Source organism: Diadema antillarum, unplaced genomic scaffold, assembly GCF_040938485.1.
Source record: "Diadema antillarum isolate AM-2024a unplaced genomic scaffold, OU_Dant_1.0 seq00001565_RagTag, whole genome shotgun sequence".
NCBI classification, from domain to species: domain Eukaryota; kingdom Metazoa; phylum Echinodermata; class Echinoidea; order Diadematoida; family Diadematidae; genus Diadema; species Diadema antillarum.
Window position 1 is genome coordinate 196,126 of NW_027272288.1, and position 17,265 is coordinate 213,390.

At 36.4% G+C, this 17,265-nt stretch overlaps 1 protein-coding gene across 1 annotated transcript; it reads left to right on the top strand.

Moving 5' to 3' along the window:
* Positions 1-4,176: 4,176 nt before the first annotated feature.
* LOC139710794 (prostaglandin reductase 1-like) lies at positions 4,177-16,954 on the top strand. The gene is made up of 10 exons (XM_071622702.1): positions 4,177-4,232; positions 5,772-5,904; positions 7,289-7,334; positions 9,779-9,829; positions 10,525-10,692; positions 11,700-11,817; positions 12,502-12,657; positions 14,006-14,111; positions 14,983-15,101; positions 16,654-16,954. The coding sequence occupies exons 2-10, from the start codon at positions 5,793-5,795 to the stop codon at positions 16,762-16,764; spliced, it is 987 nt and encodes a 328-aa protein (XP_071478803.1). The 5' UTR covers positions 4,177-4,232; positions 5,772-5,792; the 3' UTR covers positions 16,765-16,954.
* The last annotated feature ends 311 nt before the right edge of the window (positions 16,955-17,265 follow it).

Here is a 17,265-nt window from a genome sequence, read left to right on the forward strand (position 1 = left end):
AGTGAGACAGCATATCTGCAGTTTATTAATTTTCATTTTATCTGCTTCCCCATAATTCAATTTAACTCCATTTCAATTCAATTTATTCAGATTTTTTATTTTTTTTGTATTAAACATATCTTACAAATGAAATACAGTTGGTTTACTTTGTTTGGAAAAATAATAAGGTGTACTATCAATATATACGACCATAACCTCATATCTTACGAGTATGATTAGTTCAACGGGCATGGCAGTTTCACAATCATGACATATTCAGTGGGGGGGGGGGGGGGCACTATTAATGAGGATAGGAGGGAAGATGCCCTTTAACTATAGGAAGAATGAAGACTTTAGCTAACATGACTTAAAACTTATCACTACTCGTTGTCACATATGCCTTATGATTAACTGCACATGCGGGTAGACTGACACAGTTGTAACTCCACTGAAAACATGGAGAATAAAAGTTACAACATTTTGGCACTAAAATGCATACTATTATATGACTGTCCACGCATGGTGTCGTCATTAAAAAAAAAAATCTCGGTAGTGATAGATTAATTTAGGACAGCAGTTTATACGCTTGTAATATGACGTTTGACAGCCTCTATAAGTCTGATAATATCGTCAAAATGGCACATTCTGCAGAAATATTCAAGGCATGACTAGTCATGAAAGAACAATTTCGAGCCTATATATTTGCACGTAGATGACCACAAATGGCGTTAAAACACACCCGAGTCACTCCATACAGTAATAGCCAACTAGTGGGAGATTCGGAAGATGTCGGGCAATGGACCTATAGGTTGATATACCAGGCACGTAGTAAACAATGACATTGCACTCGCAGACATCTTGAACTTTGAGATCGAAAATATGCATTGGGTGATCCCCTTTTGAGCGTTTATAGAAGGTCAAGGCATTAAGAGATATCGTAAGAACAAACAGCATTTTTGGCAGAATCATTTATTGACATATATCCCACTTTTATTCGCCATCCTCGAGTCTAACTAAGCAACTAAGATCTTCCTGTCTTTCATAAATGCTTTTATGCAAAGACATTTGCGACATTACAACAATTGTAATGCCTTTGAATACTCTACAAGGAGAAAGGTCGATATTGTCAAACTGCATTCATGGCATTGGTAAAAGCAAGCTGAACCATTACACACAATATTAAACATTATATGATTATAATATATAATATACATTGTATGGCAACATAACTATATATTGTTATATAAAATATGTATTCATGTAATCAACATACGTGTTTATGCGCAATCATGAAAATAGTGTCATCTTATGTATTCATGTACAACAGTTATGACAGTATAATAGGATTCTTTAAATAACGGATCAATCCAACACAAATATAGGTAAACTAGGAAATTATAATTTCCTTGAATGTGAGCTCAAACATAATGCAGGGCTCGACACTAACTTTATTTTTCGGTGGCCCGATGGGCCACCAAAATCATCAATTTCCAATTTTTGGTGGCCCGAGAGAAAAATTTGGTGGCCCGAAAAAAAAAGAACATTGATAAAAGTCCATTTTTTTTTGATAAGTCGCACACTCACTGCATGCATTTATGCATTTCCGGCGCAAAAAGTTACGAATTTATTGACGCACTTTTCAAAAAATTTTGGTGGCCCAAGGTGGGCCACCAAATTTGCCCTTTTCTGAAATTTGGTGGCCCGACTTTCATTTTTGGTGGCCCCGGGCCACCGGGCCACCGTTAGTGTCGAGCCCTGCATAATGTGAAACAAAATACAAAGCATGTATATCACGCAATCCCATTGATGATCAATATTTGAAAGAAAATTTCATAGCGCTAAGTGGATCGTATATACGAAGATATAATTGATGGAGTCGTTTTGTTTTCCAAAATAAAAACTTCATATGCAATTGGAATAAAAACACTCGGAGAGAGCAGACCTCCACCAAGCAGCTAATTTGATCCATTACATGCTGAAAATCGTCCAGTTTCCCATTCAAGGCAGACTCATAATCAAACTCACACTCACACTTATACTCAAACTCATGCTCACACTCATGCTCATACTCATACTCATACTCACACTCATACTCATACTCATACTCATACTCACACTCACACTCATACTCATACTCACACTCACACTCACACTCATACTCATACTCATAATCATAATCGTCGCGCAATTTTAATCACAATCATAATCATAATCACAATCGTAATCATAATCTTGATTTTAATCATAATCATGATCATAATCACAGAAAATGATTAACATTTATTTTTTGATAGCTGCCCGAGACATGTGAGTGAGAGATCCAGTGGCGCCGTTTCAAGAGGAGCCAAAATTGATATACCAGGCACGTAGCAGACGATGACTTTGCACTTGCAGTCGTGTGTTGACACGTGACAGAACAAAAATACGAACTGGGTGATCCCCTACGTGCGCATCATTCGATTGCGCATGTCAGAGATACTTTAGGAAAATGCATTACGTGGCAAGATCAGTGTCCCGTTGTATATCCTCCTAGTTCATTCGACCTGATTACAACATTTTGAAATAGTTAAAACGTTAACAAATCACCGGCAGAGGAAATACATGTTCAGCATGATCGATATCAAAGAAGTATCTTTTTTTAATTCATTTCAATTCAATTCAGTTTAGCTAAACACAGTTATACTTTTTTTTTCATAAAAAAAATACGTGATACAAAGTATTCATAGTATATGCAGTATCAATTTATATTGTTAAACAATTCATAAGAAGTACAAGTCATAAAGTATAATACAAAATAAACAATATATGTATGTACGGTGAGTATAAACGATAAAACACTTTATACACCTGGCAATCGAAAAAATGAATAAATAGGGATGAAAATGAGAGATTCTCTGCTGTAAGATGGGAGTCATAAAAAAAATACCCACACGAATATGGCATATATTATGAAATATATACCGGTGGAGCATGTGATGATGATCTTTATCAACACATGTCATTAACAGTATTTGTTTTAAATTACAATAAAAATAAGCAAACTTTGGATAACTGAACATAACAATTTGTATGGCATGACCCTGTGAACAATATCTCTGTAAGTTCTGTTGGGAAATAGAAAATAAATGGGCTGTAGGAAATCGCTTGCTGTAAATATATAGGCAGACCCTACATATTTGTTCAAGATTATGTGACAGTTTTTGATCCCGTTCGTGCTCAGACAATCCCAATTTAGATACTGTTCATCTATACTGTGAGCTAGAGGGGGAGAGAAAGATATGAATAGTGATTACATGCAATAATCCTGTAGATTTGAAAACAAATCTCCAATAGAGAAGAAAAGTATTCATGTCATGATAAGACTACTGCTGGTATTAGATTCAAATATTGCTAGATAACTTTGTTAATTCACTTGACTTGGTGTTGTCTTTTTCTTGAAGTAATGAATGCAAAAATAAAATACAATGAATCTATCGATCAATAATTGCAAGAGAAAGTAAAATGGCTCGCTTTGGTCAGAATTAATGGTGCCTTCCTTGCACTAACAGTAATACTATATGAGGAATAGCTTAATGGCTGTTGCGGTATATAGTAATACCTATATATCATTGGTATATTGTAAGTTTATAAGAGTAGAGGTGGTAAAAGCAAGAAGCAGTAACGCTGGATGGATACAATTCTGAGCTTCACAAGGACATGACAAATTCCAACTAAATTGTATTTCTCACATTTAAAATGTATGCAAAGATTAATACCCCTCTACTGATTAGGGAGCGAATATGACTTGAAACAAGAATAGTTTCCTATGTGCGGTGTACCAAAATATGGAACATTATATTTTGTCAGTGAGCCAAGACCCAAATCTAATAGGGATTTGTTGCAGAATTGGAGCGGGAGATTTTTGTTGTTGCTGTTGGGTTTTTTTTTTTTTTTTTTTTTTGTTAGCCCGCAATGCGTTGTGCACATGCGCAGGTGCAAGGACAGAACCAGAACCCTGGGAAATACACGCCGCTTCGCATCGACACGATCATGCAGATTAATAATGGTAGGTGAATATAAGTGCTGTAGCATGGGAAAGAGAGCATGCGTTGGTGGGTGGGTTTAGTGGTAGAGAGAGAGAGGAGAAAAAATGATATGCAGCTACCACAGCAAACAATGAGTCGGCACTTACAGCGATATTGACATTTATGAACATACAAGTACTGTGTGGAGACGCTACAGGCAGGCTTTCTCAATATCTCCCCGCTATCAACGTAAGTACACAAACACATTAGAGTGACACGGTTATATTCGGTTTTTAGTAAAAGCAAACATGCAAAGTCATTGCGTTGTCAACACACTGAAAATATACTTCTCCTTTTTCAAGATAACCGAGAGTGTTTAGGTAAACCAATATGATATAATGTAAAACCAGACGACTGAAAAATATAGCATTCTTGGTTGCTGTTGCTCCTATTTATCTTTTATTGTTATTTCGAGAAAAAAACATGTCTCGATAGGCTCTGCCTGAACTTTTGCGCACGCCAGTTTAAGATTGATGTGCAAGATTGACAATCATATTGTGTTGTTCTTCGTAGTAGTAAATACCGCACATAAAAAATATAACATACTCTTTTATGAATCGCTTATGTTAAAGATTATGTTCACGTGTTTTGTGCACATACAGCGTATGTTGACCGTTGCTGACAATAATGTTAAGTCGGTTTACCCTTACAGGGGCCTAATTAGAATTTGATGATATAATTTTTGTCGTATACGAAATTCAGCTTTGCGCCATAAATAATTCTCTCTTTTGTGCTTACATTCTCCCCGACTTGTACAGCAGTCTATAACCTTTGTTGACATTGCAACTTGGATGTGTGCTTACCTGATATGGTCCATGCATTGATAGAAGCATGACTCTGCCTCGCCTGCTAAATGCACACTAATGCCCGTAAATCTCTTGATACTCTATGATATGTCTCATTAATTGAAGGTTAGTGGCCTGGAAGCTTTGCAGGCTGTAAAGCACTGGTATTATTTTTAATACCATGATTTAGGGACACATTTGCTTCTGCGGAACTTCAAGCAATGGAATATACAACTGTACATTATTTAAGAATCATCAACAAGACACTGACTGTATGAAAAAAAGCTCTCGTTCTCTCTCTCTCTCTCTCTCTCTCTGGTATAAAAAAAGTGATATCTTTATTGCCCTAGGTTGTGCATGACACTCTGCTGTCATCAAGATATTGATAAAAAATTAACAATTGCATATTGTAAATGAATGCCTAGTAAACACCTCTCTCTTTCTGGAACTTGGAAATCTATAAAACACTACAGATGTTTGTTTGTTTGTTTTTTTAAGATGCAGGTGCCTGTAACACATATCAACTATTACCTCGCCTTTGTAAACCCTCGCTCTTGTAATATTTGTAATTTCGAAATCGATGAAGTACTGTTTTCCGACGTGTATGAGCTATACGCAGTCAGTAGGTTCGTGGTTCGAATTCAGCTTGGTGTTTACGTCCATGGACAATCTATTCAATGTTGCTTTTCATCCAAGCGTATTATTCTTTAACCTGATACTGTTGTATAATAAATTATAAGTGTGGCTACTTTTTAATTCGTGGTAAAACTGTGATCATATAATCAATGATTTATTGGCTTTGACTGACTGTGGAATAATGTTGCTACATAGTAGTTACGATAAATGTTTGGCTTCATACTGGGGAAAATAGAAATATATCATTAATATAAAAAAATATTGTTCTGCTTGTAAACTCGATTCTTTTTAACACTGGTATTTTCAGCATAGGTGGTAACTATTTGCAATGGCTGCCAGCGTCGCAAAGAAATTCGTCCTTGCCAAGGATTTTGAGGGGGCGGTAACCGAGGACAACTTCCGAATGGAAGAAATCCAGTTGCCGGCTTTACAGGACGGTGGTACGTGGTGTCATTTTTGTGCTATTGAACATCTACTGTCCGGTCGATTGTTAACAAAACAATTTTTAAATCCCATCTTATCAATAATCACCTAGCTTTTGAGGGCATTCGAATAGCCCATATACCATGCATCTCAAATTGGCATAATATCTTTTTTCATGCATTTAATAAGAAGTTGCATGATGAAGTTGATGATTTTATGTGAACGGTTTTCTTTTATAACCCCACTCAATAGTTGTTTTTTTTTTAAGAATCAGTGAATCTTTTGAAAATCTCCGCTGTTTTTGAAATGAGGGCCGTTTTGAAAGCTGAAAATTATAGCTCAAGGAGAACGAATTATGACAATGTACTCAGAGTGACCTAACATCGGCATTGTTGGTGGGTAGGTTTTTTTTTTTTCACTTCAAAGCCCATTGTCAAGTTAACAGTCACTGCAATTTATCTCTAGGGCCAGCTCTCGACACGAAAAACAATCCACATTTCTATTGATAGCATTATTTGAATTTCCAGTATATTTCCTTCACCAAGTATTATTGATAAGACGTTTTCAAGAAGGTTACAAGTTAAGAAGTTCAAAAAGGAAGTATTAAATAATATGAATACACTGATCATGGTTTTGATATAAGACAGGATCTCTTGCTTTATCATTTCGTTTTACTACAACTTTTGCCACATAATAGTAATTGAACGGGAGAAATGGTTATGCTTATTATGAAACATACATGAGCTTGATAGGTCTACAATAATTAATACCATTTACACCATTTCAAAACATTTCCTAGAATGTGTACACCTGCATGTAACGTGCTGCACTGTAATGGAATAATAATTATATACAATTATTTCATTGAATGTGTGGCCTATCTATAGCAGTGACGGTCCATTGACTTTAGTTACTTGAACAAAACATCAAAACAGACAACCGTTTAGTTTAAAGGGGATGGCTAGTAACCGATCAGTGGGAATCAGTGGGAATGCTGAGGGATGATTGTTCCAATCCTTGTGGGGTTCATTTAAGAGTACATTATATATCTACTGTTATGTGAAAATTATTTGCTTCAGAACGGTCTCATATTCAAGTAATGTGCAGTTTAATGTTTCCAGGTTAGCGTGCCTGGTCAGTGACGGGGCATTAATCTGCACATTATTTGAATATAAGACCATTCTGAAGCAAGTAATTTTCACACAACAGTAGATATATAATGTACTCTTAAATGAATCCCACAAGGATTGGAACAATCATCCCTCAACATTCCCACTGATTCCTACTGATCAGTTACTAGCCATCCCCTTTAAATAGTAAACTATTTCTTGTTCCTGTGTTAACCATCACACATCCCAGCTTAATCTTTGCCCTTTTCTTCCTCTTCCATACTATACACAGAGATCCAACTGGAAGCCCTTTTCCTGTCTGTGGATCCATACATGAGGTGAACCTAACCGTTAAGATTGATGTCTCAAAATTACATTTTGTAAAAGTGGATATTTTTGCGCGAGTAATTTTTCCCGCTCGGTCGGGTACAATGAATTTCGCATGTTTTTAATTCCGCTGAATCAGAACATAAACTTCTGGAACAACATAACTGCATGCAAAAATAAACACGTTCTTCTTGTTTATATATCTGAAAAGCAAAGTTATATTATTATGATATTGCATCCTTGTTTCGTTAAAACTTATGTGATTCAAAGTTCCTTGAAATATTATGTTCTCACGTAAACGTTTATGTATATTGCTTTTTATTACTTTATATGGACATAAAATCATTGATTTGGTTGCGCAAAATCCGCAAAAATTTCCACATTTACATAATTTCCACTTTGGCATAGAGGATAGGACCCAACTGACTCTTAATCGGATGTCTCGACTTGAAATGAATCAAGTGAAACTGCACCAGTGTTCCACGCTTATTTTTCCATAAATATTTTATGTATAAAAAAAATGTGCATAACACTTAAATGTACTTGTTACCTTTGGCATGACAGAAGATAACAAGTAATAGCAAAATCGAATACTCACTCTTTATATTATAATCTAGGTGTTACAAAAGAACGTTTGCTTTTTTATCTTTAACAGCTCGAAAACTATACATCAGATAATACTGTCACTAATATGAGTAATAGCTGAGTAGTGTACAATTTAGTTAGAGGTGATTTTAACATCAAAATTAATTTGAAAGTAAGTTCCAGGTTATAGTCAAATTTGAACTCTACGAAATTGAACTTTACGCAGGAACCAATGATGTATGTGAGTATGTGATTACAATGACCCTGAACAATAGAAATGAATACCAAGAATACCACCTTTTCGGAGCTCTGTTGACTAGGCTTCTGGTTTCTTGCTCCAAGGCACACGAATGTTTGATTAATGGTTCATTATGGATTGCCCGGGGCACTGCTAGTCTGTACATTCATAGTAAAGGGTAAAACGCATGCGCATAAAAATGTAAGCACTCGATTTCATGTGCTTGGGTGCACATTTCAGGATGAACAAAGACTACCTGTGATAATGGAATCTCTCATGAATATGTAGCATAATAGAGCATTCAAATCCTGGCCAATGTTCAGGACCATTATCTGTGTGTTAACCACACACCCCTATACACACCAATTAACCCCTGTGCAAAGTTTAAGTGTATTGTTTTTAACAGATTGTTCAAAATAGAGCAAAACCTCAAAATAGATTTTAAACGTAATGAAACTGATTTATACTTTCATTTTTGAATTACCTGCAACAAATTCTACACTATTCCGCTATTGCTCATATCAACTCAATCAGTGTTATCTGATATAATCTTTGAAATATTAAGGATCAAAAGTGGGGAATGTTTTTGGTAATGCCTGATATATCTCTATTCTATCTAGGTATAGAATACGATGTACTGCTATAACGATTTGAATCATAGCGATAATAGCTGAACGATATCATTAAATGCGACCTTTTAACATTCCTTTTCACACAGAGATAGTAAATAACAGATGTGGTATGTCCGTATGGTACGTGATGGAAAGACAAACGCAAACAGATGAAATAACATTACCTGACAAACACGGAAGGAGCATCTGCGGTTACAGAAGCTAATCCCACGCCGTTCATGAGCTCTGTGTAGTTGATTAATTAACAAAATTTTTTAACATCCGCTCTAGTTTAGTTTTCCTGTTACCGAGGAATGTTTCAATCACGCCAGTGTTTCCTGAGTAGGCCTACTTTTCATCAATCCTCAACAAACTTTACTCAACGGATGTACCCAACGTATATATATATAGTGAAGTGGGCTTGGCCTCGTACGTTGTGGGTGCTGCATTATCGGGTATATGTGTGACGGAGGAATGACTCGCAGACGTTGCAGTAGTGTTCACTATGGCCTTTGTTTATACATATGTATATGTACCTCTAATACATTACTCAGTCGAGTCGTAATTTAATTTTTTTGTCTTAAATCATAAAGGAAATCACAGACTAACATGTCTCCTGTATATTTCATCAAGATTAATGCTATATCTATAGCTGCTATATAGGGGCAAATTCATACACGTATGCCACCAAAATAATGCTAAGTCTACTCGCACAATGACATAAATCAAAAACAAAATAGGACATTCAATAGGAGTCATTAAGAATGCATATAACAGCATTTTTTAATTTGCAGTTATACTATTCTCGTATACATTCCTTCCTTCACTTTTGTGGAAAAGAAAGTGTTCAATGAAACATTAAGCAACGCAGCTCTCAAAAAATAAAATAATCATACGCTCTGCCATATCATGTTCACCTTGCGTTTTGCAATTAGGTTTGTATAGGGTACGCATTGGAGGAATCAGAATTTACTTTGTGTTCTTCATAAACTCATTTTCTTTTCTCTTTCTCACTTGACAGGGTGTGGGGTATCAAAGAAGGAGAGCTCATGGTTGGAGAACAGGTTGCAAAGTAAGCAAGTCAGCGCTAGAAGTTTCTCACTGTCTTAATTGTAAATTATGTTTTTGCGAGGAATAAATGGCAAATTATAGTCGCGTCTATCATTCTATTTCAAACCGTGAATCAATATCAACTCAAAGGACAGTGACATGATTCTTTATGTTTTTAAATTCTTTCCGTCACAAGCCTCTTTATAAAGATGATTTGCGAAGAATAAAGTGTTTTATCCCAAACATGAGATAAAGACATTCTTGAATTCATGTTTTCAAGAAAATGTTTCTTAAAACTCAGTAGCATTGTCTTGAAATTTATCTTTATATGTATTTTCACCTTCTTTATCCAAATGGATACATACAGTGTGTTTTCCAAGGCGTCTTTATTTCTGTTGATAGCCTAACTATGAGAAACTCAGTTTTTAACATGATTATAGATGATCAATTACTATTCTTGCATTATTCTCCAAATTCGGTTACAAATGGGATAATAATCTTTTTAAACAATCTAAAGAATAATTTGAGGTAAGGCAATACAATACGCCAGTTATGCAATGATTTCTCTGGTTTTTATGCTGTATCTGCAGAATGAAACATGCGGAAAATGTGGAGAAAAATTGAACATCATATTTTTCAATAATGTTAATCGGTACCATCTATTACCTTGACTCCGAAATCTCTAGTCAGCCACGTTTCCCTGCTTTTACATTCCAGAGTGGTGAAGAGCAAAGACCCGAATGTTCCCGAAGGTTCTATCGTCCAGGCACAGACTGGCTGGACATCCGGGTCTGTAGCTAGGGGAAAAGATGTCACCATTGTGGCGGAGTACCCGGATGCTTCGTGGCCGAAGTCGCTTGCACTTGGCACTCTGGGAATGCCAGGGTAGGTGATACGAATTTACATACCAGAACTTCTTTCAACAACTCTTCTGCCCCGTCCCTTGTCTTTTTTTTTTTCGAGTGTAAATAGCAAAGCAAAGGAAAAGAAAAGAATAAGAAATAATATTGTGATTCAAACAAAGTAAAAGGAGAAAGGAAGATAACAGAGAAAATATATTTTATTGCTGGGCCAAGAACAATTGAGATCAGCACGGTCCTTTGAGCTCAGTGAGGGGATATATTGAACCGCTTCATTTTCCCGAGTATACTCTGGCAGGTGTCTATGGGACATGCGTGTTGTAGTAAAATCAGTCCCTCCTCATCGGGTAAAAGACCTATGACCACAATACAAAAACAAAAATCCCAACAGCCAATTATCAAAAATGTGCACTGTTTATTTTTAAAGCTATCAAAGATCGAAAGACATCCAAATCTTTAATAGGACAAGAAAACATGAAATTTCTGTTGCCAAAACTAATTCTATTTTTAGGGAGATGAAAATCATTCGCATACCTTGTTGCGTAAATATGAATTACTATATTCTTTTAGAACATCACATTAAACAAAGAGCTTGCTTCCAAAAGACGCTAAATCCAATCTTTATTAATGGATTTAGCGCCTTTTGGTTGAAAGTTCTTCAAATACAGTAGATGTAGCGTTAATTTCTATATTGTACATTAAACAACCCAGCTGAGGTTGACATGAATCAATATACTTAAAAATGCAGTTTTCTCTAAACAAGACCTGTATGTGATGTATAATTATGTGCTACTGCATATTAATCGCATTGCTCTTTTCTGCCTATTTTGCATGCTTTCCGAGTAGTATGTATATTTAATCATACTTGATTAATTATTATCATTATCATGATTATTGTTGATGTTGTTATTATTATTATTGTTGTTGTTGTTATTGTTGTTATTGTTATTATTGTCTTATTATCATTATTACATTCTTGTTGCAATATGATGAAATGGCATAATTCAAAAAGATATTTTATTTACTCTACAGGAAGACTGCCTACCTGGCTTTCCTTGATATCTGCAAACCTAAAGAGGGAGAGACGGTGGTGGTCAGTGGTGCGGCCGGAGCGGTCGGGGCAGTGGTCGGTCAGATCGCCAAGATCAAGGTAAAGAGGAAGGACATAAAAACAAATGAACAAACTACAACCCATGACCGTAAGACTTGTATGGAACTATTGAATCCAAAGCCAAAGATCGACAGAGGGTCCGAGTGTTCCGAATCACATCTCTCCATATCTTTCAATTGAAAAAAAAAAAACCACCAACAACTTTGGATAAACTGAAAACATTTTTGATGCAGCACATGGACAATGAATGCTGAAGACACGTATTTTGTCTTAATTTCATACATAAACAAAAATGCGAATTAATTCAGTAAAGATTGGTGGGAAAAATCAGCTATAAATATTTCATGTAACCTATGAGTGGAGCTGCTGCAAGTGTCATTTTGGAATGAAAACATGTCATGGAAACAAATGAAATGGAATGAAATGAAATGAAATGAAATGCTAAAATTCAACACTTCCGTATTCTGGCTCTAATTTTGAAGGCACCTCTCCCGCTCTTTTTAGTTTTAATCTATTACAACCTATTGCAATTAATTAGAATCTGTTACAATCAATTTGAACTTGGTGTCGAATTGCACTTTGTAAATCTCACAAGTCACTATGATTTCTAATTAAGAACATACATCAAACACATTTCTAAGGCTGACTTTCTTCCCATTTCCACCTTAACCAAACGCTTATATCAAAGATTATTAAAGACAAAACTACTCATTTCTTTCTCAGGGCTGCACAGTGATTGGATTTGCGGGTTCGGAAGAAAAGCTGAAATACCTGAAGGACCTGGGCTATGACATCGCCCTCAACTACAAGACCATCAAAGACTTGGACAAGGCTATCAAAGAAGCAGCGCCAAATGGCGTCGACTGTTACTTTGACAATGTAAGCAGGATACCCGCTCTCTATTTTTGTAGTCATACCTGATATATAAGGATGGTTGGAAGATACATGTACAAGGATAAACACAAACCATGGTCATGAATAATGGGCAATGTTATACTCATTGGTGTATTTGATATCATCATTGTTATGATTATTGTAAGAAACGTGGCATGTCACTGGCGGATCCAGAGGCAGTTCACCGGGCACGCGCGCCCTCTTTATTTTTTGTTAAAACAAAAAAGAAAAAGAAAAAATGGGGGGGGGGGGGCACGTGCGGCCCCCTTTGTAAAGACGCCTACCCTTTACGGAATTCCTGGATCCACCCCTGCATGTCATGTGCAGTTCCTTTTTTTTTTCTACTTTTCTTTCTTTCACTTTATCCTTGTTTTGGTGTCCAAACCCACAGGGAATGGATTATTTATTGTAAACACCGTTACGCGTTGTAATCAGTGCAGAAATTAGAGTCACTCATTAACCATGATCATTAGTAACATATGTACATCGACTTTAATGATATATTTTCTGTAACTTTGATCGGCTAATATGCAGTTAATTTCGTCCTTACTTTGAAACTTGGGATTAGTGTTACTTTGCTGTCTGCTCGCACTGTTTTATTTTCATTGTGGAAAAAAAAGAATTATTTTCAATCCCATTTCTTCACAGAAATCATCACCATCATTCATCTCCGTTCTTGCAAAGTCATGTTGAATACTGTAGTAGTCTGTTTGAACATTCGGAGCAGATTTTCAGGTTATATCTTTAATTTGTCAGTTAAGTGGGCTAATGGCACTACGAGCTTTTAACCTGAAGCATAGGCAAGACGTGAATACGCAGTACAATTTGACATTAAAGACTCTATATGCACAGTTTTGCAACCTCTAAGCCAGTAATTGGAGGTTTGATGTATAGCTTAGGCTTTCGTTGGAATAATGTGCATCCATTTGGCCCGATGGCCGATTCAAACTATGGGAGCCACATGTATACTTATGGGTCACCCGTTTTGTTTTTAGAATTACTTGTGTGTTTGCTTGCTAGCTTAATTGGGATGACCGAATCGCTTGACATAATCATCTGAAGTGGACTGATGGACTGATGGACTGATAATTTATGGCTTGTCATCCTAGTGAATGCATAACGTGAATGTTTGCACCGATGCACTTTCAAAACTAAATAAAAAAGTGGTAATTTATTGATTAGAATCCCTTAGTAATCCCTTCTCAATTGTCACTGAGTCAATAATCATGAAAAAAATGAATGCGTCATTCCTGAAGATTTCTTAAGAGAAAGGTCTAATGGGCCAAATAACATACAAATTGTTTGTGCCTTTGTTTTTGCTTCCTTTTCGTAGGTTGGGGGAGAGTTTTCCAGCACTGTCATTTACAACATGAACGTTCGAGGACGGGTTTGTGTGTGTGGTTCCATCAGCGCCTACAACTCCGCTGAACCCCCGAAAGGTTCGCTGATAAGATTAAATCCTTTAGTCAGATTAGTGGCGGTCTGCCGATATTATTTGTCCAAGGTTTGGAGATACTGAAGATCATAAATCCATGTCAGCGATACGATATACAGAAAGCGTAATTATTATGGACTAGTAGTTTCCCTGTGATCGACAAATTTAGTATTTCGAATCGGTAGCAAAACAATGTAAATTTAATTGTCACAATAAATAAACTCACGGAATGTAGATTTTTCAGTTATTCCTTTCGTATTTTGTAGCGAAGATTTTTTTCTGTACGAATACTCTCAGTTTTCTTCTGTAGGCAGCTGTTGAGGAGTATGGTGGCATAATTTGAAAAAAAAAATAGTTACATACACACACATGATAGAGGTTGATACACATAATTATGTGTACGTTTATGCGTTTGTGTATTTGTAAAAGATATGTGCATGGTGTTTTTTTTTGTGTCTGTGTGTCCGCCTGTTCATATAGGCAACACATTAGAGTCTAAAGTTATGCACGTGCAAACATTATGATAATAGGTTTAGCGAGTATTTTTCGATACAACATTGCTTTACAAAGTATTGATTGAAAGGTATTTATTGAATAACATCCATTGCAGCCCGCGGACTAAATTGCGGATATCTTATATGAATCAACATGACTACATTCAAATATATACAAACATACATTAAAAGATATCAGCTATTGCACAATAAAGTTATACTTTACCATTAAAAAACAAAAAACGAATATTACAATTACAATTTCTAACACCACTATTCTTATTTTCATAAATAATCTCTATAAACACAATCGCACACACTTGGCTTGCTGGGAATCTGGTCTGCTTTTATCCGTCGTATGTCTTTTCGTCTTGTCTTCAGCTAAGTCCCTCCAACTCGCCATCAATAAGAGCAGATTGACCATCACTGGATTCCTGATCTTTGACCACTTCAAACGCTACGACGAGGCCCTTCAGGCTCTGATCGAGTGGGTCAAAGAGGTAGGTCCGGAGGACACTTTAATGGCCTGGTATAATAGTAGGCCAAGTTTCCATCATTTAAGTAGAGACGAGGGTTATGGTAATGACGAAAACGCTGATCTTCCTCTCTACCACTACGCTTAATGAAATGTCAGATTCTTCCAATCCAATGTTGGATGCACGTACTGCATGGCACAGGGCGTTAGAGCTGCCAGATGTGAATTCTTGTGTGCAAGGTTCTGGTAAAAGTGGACAGACAAGGAGATGTTGCATAGTCTGCTCCTCTCCACACAGGCAGGTGGTGTCATCATTCTCAATATACCCCCACTTTGCTAGGTTAGATTTGCAGCGGCCAACAGCACTTACACTAATAACTTAGGGTTTCATTCAAAAAGGGTTTCTCTTCAGTGTTAATCTCTTAGTCGGCTATGCCACTATATCATTATTATCACGTTATGCGCTGTGGTATAATAGTGGATAAGATTCTCGACGTTCAAATAGAAATCCCGAGATCGAGTCCTGCCTATAGTGCATATACGTCCTTGGACTAAAATGTTTTACCCACGGTGTCCCAAGTGTATGAATAATGGGTACTTGGCAATGTTGGGATATCGCAGTGCACACTGAAGGATCAATACTTGCACTGAAGAAGCTGTAATTCCCTGGGTAAACGAGACCGTTATCGATTCCCATGTACTTGCATCTTGGTCAAACCATCAACAGTGATCAACATCCCAATGAGGCGTTTGCGCATAGCAGGATGGTAGTCGATTAGGCCTAGCTCCTCTTAAATCCGTTTAGGACGGACTGATTTTGCTACAACACCCATTTCCCATAGACACCTGCCCGAGGATACTCGGGACTCGTCCTCAACAGGTTAATGCTCAAGGGCTTTATTCACTATATTACAGCGCTTTCGCGCAAAATGTGATAATATTATATACAGGAATAAATGTGATAAAACACACACACACACACACACACACACACACACACACATGCATGCTTTTCTCATAGCATGCAGATGATGACATGGCGGAAACGTGGATGTAAAAATATTGTGATGATGAATTTATGAAGCACTGTTAATAATAATAATAATAGAGGACATTTATATTGCGCAACTACTATAACAATATACTCTACTGCGCATTACAAAAATGACATGCATACAAGAAATTCAAACAGAAAATACATTACTTCAAGAGATGACTTCTTAACCTGACCTTAAACTCATTAATTGTAACTGCTTGTCTTACAAACAAAGGGAGATTATTAAATATTTTGGTGCAGCGTACAAAAATGCCCTGTCACCAAGAGTAACTTTTGATTTCCCCGATGGATATTTCAATAATGTTTGATCCTGTGAACGTCGAAGGTGATAAAATGTTTGAAATGATGTTTTTAATTCTACAAGTTCCTGTATGTACACTGGTGCTGTACCATGAATAGCTCTATGTACAATTAGCTCTATACACAATGTTGGTTTATTATCATTAACATAATTATGTTAGAATTGTTACCAATATAACATCACCATTATGATTATCATTTCTCTTCTCTCTTGTGTCAGGGGAAAATCAAATACAAGGAGCACGTGACCAAAGGCTTCGAAAACATGCCAAAGGCCTTCATGGGACTGTTCACTGGCGGTAACTTCGGGAAAGCTATCGTGGAGGTTTAACCCAGCACAAGCCTATTAGTTCATCAGCAGAGAGGGTGCTACGATTATAGACTCACCACAAATCGTTTCCTCCGTTTATTCATAGAATTCAAAATTTAGATGTTACGGAATTGGTATTACTGAGCTAAATGTCACAGCACGCATTGTCAGAGCATTCTCCCCTCATATTTCAAAGTTGTAAAAGAAAACCAAAACCCAAAGAGAAATGCGAATTAAGTGAAAGCAGCAACATTAATAGAACTTATCAGTGAAAATTTGTGGATAATCGATGCAAAAGTCATGAATTCTTAAAGTTTTTGTATCGGAATCGCTGGATGAGAAGACTACTTGAGTTTATGACATCATGTGTGGACAACAATTATAAAGAAAATATAAAGAAAATTCAATATGCTTTCACTTTTCTACAATAATGAAAGAGTACTTGACGAACCGCTTTCAGAAAGAGGGGGAATAATTACTACCCTTAATTCATTATGTCAGTATCAAATTGATGGAATGTGT